Genomic DNA, 6,312 nt, shown 5'->3' with positions numbered 1-6,312 from the left:
ATTTCCTGTTCAAACGACACCGCACTGATTAACAGTTAACGGTGAGGAAAAACATACATGTTATTTCAGGTTCTTGTCAGTGCAAGGGGAGAGCGAAGATACAAGCGTAATATACACACAAAATGAAATGTCGTTACTATTTACGAGCGTGTGACACACGGTTGGTACAACGTAATCTCTTACAATGATTAAAAGAATTCGGTGCTTGATTCGGTGGAATTTCAATAGTTCAAACTTGCCGTGAAGGTTTTTATGTTTAACAGGCTGGCAAAAGTCTTCTTTATAGTTAATTCAAGAAACCTCTATTTTAATGCTGTTACTGGTCTTAAAATATGTTATTCTATTTTTTCATTACTTCTGTTGCAGTTTATTTATTTTCTTATTTCCTTGCGGCACTGAGCTATTTTTCCCTGTTGGAGTCCTTGGGCTTATAGCATCCTGTTTTTCCAAATAGGCTTGTGGCTTAACTAATAATAATAATAAATAATAATAATAATAATAATAATAATAATAATAATAATAATAATAATGATGATGATAATAATAATAATAATAATAATGTAAGGGTGAACAAACAGCAACTCAAAAGTAAAGTCACCATTGTAATGATGTCCTATAAAAGGATAATGACACCTACGTGATGAAATATCCTCCAAAAGATAAGCAGACCAGCAGAGAAAAAGAAAAGACTCTAACATCAATATACCCAGTATTCATCTGTCAAGTTCTTTTTTTATCAATGGATAGAACCTACTTCAATAACCTAATCAGATACGGTATCACCAGTAAGGCATTTCCTATTCTACTCTGAACTCGGTGCAAGGAACGGATATTCCATGACAGTTTTAATATTGATTATGAAAATAACTTGGTTGAGTCTCTTGTTAGGCTGGAGGAACGTAGAGAGTAGAGGTCCCCTTTTTGTTTTGTTTTATTTGTTGATGTCGGCTACCCCCCAAAATTGGGGGAAGTGCCTTGGTATATGTATGTATGATGAAAATGAAATCTGTGATAGGAATAAATGCATAACTCCTTTATCATGGTCTTCCATTGTGTTGGGTTAGAGTTTTCTTGCTTGAAGGTATACCCAGGCACACTATTCTAGCTGTTTCCTTAGTTCCTTTCCTCACTGTTCTATTTCCTCTGTTGGAGCCCTTGGGTTTATGGCATTTTTCTTTTTCGACTCGGGTTGTAGCTTAGCTAATAATAATAATAATAATAATAATAATAATAATAATAATAATAATAATAATAATAATAATGTATGTTTGTAATACTGTTATTTGTATAAGAATGGAATCAGCTTCATTCACCGACGTCAAAGAAAAAGAAATTTGAAAAATGATAAATGAAGTACATTTAAAGATGTCAATCTATAAATCTAATTTAGAACTTCAAATAAAAAATAACACACCTCAAATTTCACTTGTTTCCCCACGAGATTTTCAGAATAAAACCAATGTGTCATATTTGAATAGACAAGCAATTGAAAAATAGTTCAATTAACGGTCCTTGAAAACTTTGGTAAAGAATAGTCGAGCAAATGAAAATTACAGTTGATTCAAAAAGGATAGTTTAATTTCACTCACAAGTCATCGATGATGGTTGGGAATCTACTTCAACTTCTAGAGTTATACAATTTCATTGAAAAATCAATTCCTTTAACTGTTGGAGTCTCACAGTCTAATGAACAAACATTCCCTTTGATTGCTTGACTTATAGAGTTTAATCAAAGCATTTCCTTTTAGTGTTGAAATCACACATTTTGATTGGAAAAACATTTATTTGGAAAACTATTTATTTTAACTGTTGAAGTCAAACAATTTTAATGGGAGAAGTATTTCCTTTACCTGCTGAAGTCACACAATTTATGTGCAAAACTATTTCCTATAAATGTTGAAGTCAAACCATTTCATGGAAAAAGTATTATCTTCACCTTCTGAAGTCACCCAATTCATGTTGGATCACGGTTCAATAAGATCTAATTTGATAATATCCTATTAGAAATTTATTCTTATAATTTGATTGGAAAATATATCTTTTACATCACTGCTTAAACTTTCATAATTTCGTTGGAAAAAAGATTTCCTTCAAGTTTTGGAACCAAAATATTAACTTATCTGAAGCTGAATAAGTATTTTAATCAACTGTTTCTGTAAGAAACAGTTTGAAAAATCATTATTTGGAGGTACTGAATACGTGAGTATAATTCAAAATGCAGTTTCTATAGGTAAATTTCAGCTGAAAAAAACACCGATTTCTTTGAGTACCAGATTCATTCCCAGAATAAAGCTATGAGAGCAATATCTTTATGTACGCTTGCTAAATATCATCATCTATTTGACATTGTACTATCATAAGACAGGATATTTACTTTAAAATTACTCTTGTGGTAACATCCCACTTAATATTTTCTTACTCAGCTGTCAGTTCCCCACCCATGTACAGCTTGGCTTACCTTGCAGTGCTGCCATCTAGATATTCTCGATAGAGTTAAATTCATTATTAGATTCTTAAGATGGGTTATGTTGGCAACCCTGATACAAAAAGATAAAGGATCAGGTTATCAAATGAAAATCAGTGGTACTAATTTGTGCTTTTACCAATGGTAAAACTTCGTTTTCTGCAAAGGACTTATGTTGACAACCCTACCTAGATACATTCGACGTAGCATTCTTTCATATAGTTTTTTCAATTGATAAGGCTATCAATATTACTATCTGTGGTCGAGGGTCACCCAAGACACCACCGGTAGATAATCATACAACGGATCTTTATACCTTAAAACCAATGAATGTTATGTTGTGCTGCAACTTTTGTTCTGTAATAGGAAATTCCCCAGCCTTGTGCTTGCATGTTTTCTCTTTGGACAAATAAACGATCATTTCCTTTTTCTAATGCATAGTCATTTAACTATCATTCTTATACCAATCTATAAATCATTTGTTTGCTTATTAAATCACTATTTTCCTCCAATTTCAATCATCTTTTTTTTTAACTCATTATCAAATTTATTCAAATATGATGATCTGCTCTGTGATGACTTTTGGCTTCCCCTATATGAACAAGTTTGAATAGTAAATAACTCAAGAAAGATAACATTCGCGAAAACAAATGCAAATAAAAATACGGATGCTGAAGATAAGCATATTATTTAATCATACTTATAATGTTAGCATTCAGAGAATTAGTCCTTTTAACTTGCTTCATAATTAACGAATGCTTCTTCATCTCCAGGCCAATGCTTCAAATGCTACAAGGGAATTCAAGGAGCAACCACGGAAGAAACTTGCGACAGTTTGGTCAAGACTTGCATGAAGATGGACTTTCGTTACAGTAAGCTTATAATCAGTTCCTTAATATGATGACATGTTGCTTTGGGATTTCATAATTGATTAACCTCCGTAAATATCCCAGCTGTGTTCGGCCGGTGATATTGTTTGAGTTTTCCAGACTATCAAAGTTGAATTTGTACTATTTTTATTTACAACTGAAAAATGCAGACTCTCTTAGGTTTGAAAATACGTGTTCTTAAAATTCAAGTCTTGAATAACTTTAGTCTGTGCATTCATCAGTAAATAATAGTTATGGATAGACTCCAAGATGGTGTACGAGTTTAAATATTGCCAGATGTACTATGTCCCATACATAGCAGTGCTGCCATCTAGGCATCCTTAATCAAGTCAAAATTATGATCAGATTCTCCGAATGACTTGTTTGAGATTCATCATACGACACATTGAAAGATTTAGTAAGTCTCTCTAAAAGGGGAGTAGAGACCCACATCTTTAATTATGTTTTAAATATCATACGTTGCTAAGTGTTATCATTAGAGAATAATGCACCTTTCAAGAACTTATTCTGTACGAAATGAGGCAATTCGAATCAAAAGAATATTCTACAACTTTGACATTCCTTAAAAACTACAAATACTTTATGTTTGTACATCAGTCACAATCAATTCTCCTTTAAACAAAATATACGTCTGTTGCAATAATTCCCGTTAATCATTTAAAAATGGGATCAAGAGCATGTTAAGCTTGGATTGTGGTGATACAAATATACGATTGCATGTTGCTATCATGTTGAATGTGTAGATTCATGTTCAGAATAATTTACTATTATCTATATTTTATGTTCTGTAAATGTTTAGGTTTCTAGCTTAATGTAACATTTTTCGAATGGAAAATAGAAAAAAAGTCTCGTATTGACATTGATGTAAATGCTGTTGAATGTTTATTGAAATATGTAAGTGACTTAGTTTTATCTTTTATAGATATAATATATATGATCATATCTAATTTATTCTTCCACACCTAATTCAGTTTGATTTTCTGTTTACGTTTTCAACTAAATTGAGTTTAGAAGAATATCCACTGAATTATCCTCATAATCTAGTGACAAATTTCAATAATATGATTTCACGCAGATAAATCATCTGAATAAAGTTAAATTCGTTTCAGTTGACTAAACATCAGAGAGAAATGAATGATTTTCCTCCAAATTCCAAAACCTATAGTCAATTCTTTTTAGTGAGGCAGATTTGCACCGACTCGCTGGGGTGCCCTTTTATCTCGGAAAAGTTTCCTGATCGCTGATTAGTTGGACAAGATCATTCTAACCAATCAGATGGTAGGAAACTTTTCCGAGCTAAAAGGGTACCGCTGCGAGTCAGTGCAAATGCGCCTCATTAAGAAAAATTGAGTATAATTATTTAATGATCATTTCATTTCTGATCACAGTCGACCAGAGACTGATCGTCTACAGCTGCAGCGATTCCGACAACCCGGACGAGGGTTGCAACACGATAGCAGATGACTCTGGATCTCTTATCACTTGCTATTGCAAGGCTGAACTCTGCAACAATTCCTGCTTGAAGGCGCTGTCAGCTCCTCTCCTGTTTGCAGTTCTTTTCCGGGTGTTGTTCTTTCAGTAGGATCTCCTGTGACTAATCCTGCGTTGATGTTATTCTCCTGAAGGACACCTTAAAAAAAAAAAAAAAAAAAAAAAAAAAGTTTCTACTTGTCACAACGACAAAGTGATTCATATTTGTTCCTTAGCAAATGTGAAATTAATCAATTTATCAGCTGAGATGATATTTTTTCACGAATAAATGATTAAAAAGGACCATTGTCTATGGAAATGTCACAATTTCCTTAGTAGTAACTCTTTGTAATAATTAAATGCATGACTGAAGACTTGAATAAATATTTTCCCTACAGCTACTCCTGTTCGAAGTTTGAATTTTTTTCCCTTAGCAAATGAAAATTTAATTAACTCATCATCATCGTCATGATCATCATCGTCATGATCATCATCATCGTCATGATCATCATCATCGTCATCATCATCATCATCCTTATCATCATCATCATCATCATCATCATTATCTCCTCCCACGCTATTGACGAAAAGGGCCTTAGTTAGATTGCGCCAGTCGTCTCTATCTTGAGCTTTTAAATCAATACTTCTCCATTCATCATCTCCTTCACATTTTCATGAGTAGATTATTGAAAATGAATATTTCATATGAAAATGTCCCAATTTCTTTAGCAATAACTTTGTAATAATTTAATGCATAAATGAAGACTTGAATAAAGATTTACCATTATTTCAATCATAAACTGATTATTGGCTGTTACGTCCATTAGTAATTTGTTGATGGTCTTAGCGGAAGCTCATTAAAAAGAAAAGAGTAAAAATAACTAGAAATTCAGTTATGTCAAGATTGTATTTAATAGAATTCGGCTTGGATTAAAAGGGAAAAAACGTGGACAGAACAACAATGCCAACGGAATCTTTTTTAATGTTTAGACATTATGCTTCAAAATGCAAATATTTTAATATCCATATCTTAACTTAAGACAAAACGCAAATATTCTAATATCCACATCTCAACTTAAGACAGAACGCAAGTAATATCCACATCTCAACTTAAGACAAAACGCAAGTAATATCCACATCTCAACTTAAGACAAAACGCAAATATTCTAATATCCACATCTCAACTTAAGACAAAACGAAAGTAATATCCACATCTCAACTTAAGACAAAACGCAAATATTCTAATATCCACATCTCAACTTAAGACAAAACGCAAGTAATATCCACATCTCAACTTAAGACAAAACGCAAGTAATATCCACATCTCAACTTAAGACAAAACGCAAATATTCTAATATCCACATCTCAACTTAAGACAAAACGCAAGTAATATCCACATCTCAACTTAAGACAAAACGCAAGTAATATCCACATCTCAACTTAAGACAAAACGCAAGTATTCTAATATCCACATCTCAACTTAAGACA

At 32.5% G+C, this 6,312-nt stretch overlaps 1 protein-coding gene across 1 annotated transcript in view; it reads left to right on the top strand.

Moving 5' to 3' along the window:
- Window positions 1-5,225, top strand: part of LOC137615361 (uncharacterized) — a 13,227-nt gene extending 8,002 nt beyond the window's left edge. The window contains exons 3-4 of the mRNA XM_068345176.1: window positions 3,238-3,336; window positions 4,743-5,225. Of these exons, the coding sequence (XP_068201277.1) occupies window positions 3,238-3,336; window positions 4,743-4,936 (293 nt within the window). The 3' untranslated portion in view covers window positions 4,937-5,225. The remainder of the gene's footprint in view (window positions 1-3,237; window positions 3,337-4,742) is intronic.
- The last annotated feature ends 1,087 nt before the right edge of the window (window positions 5,226-6,312 follow it).

The sequence above is a fragment of the Palaemon carinicauda genome, chromosome 21 (genome assembly GCF_036898095.1).
Source record: "Palaemon carinicauda isolate YSFRI2023 chromosome 21, ASM3689809v2, whole genome shotgun sequence".
In the NCBI taxonomy this organism is placed as follows: Eukaryota; Metazoa; Arthropoda; class Malacostraca; order Decapoda; family Palaemonidae; genus Palaemon; species Palaemon carinicauda.
Note: the sequence above shows the minus strand (reverse complement) of the source record. Positions and strands in the feature narration are given on the sequence as shown.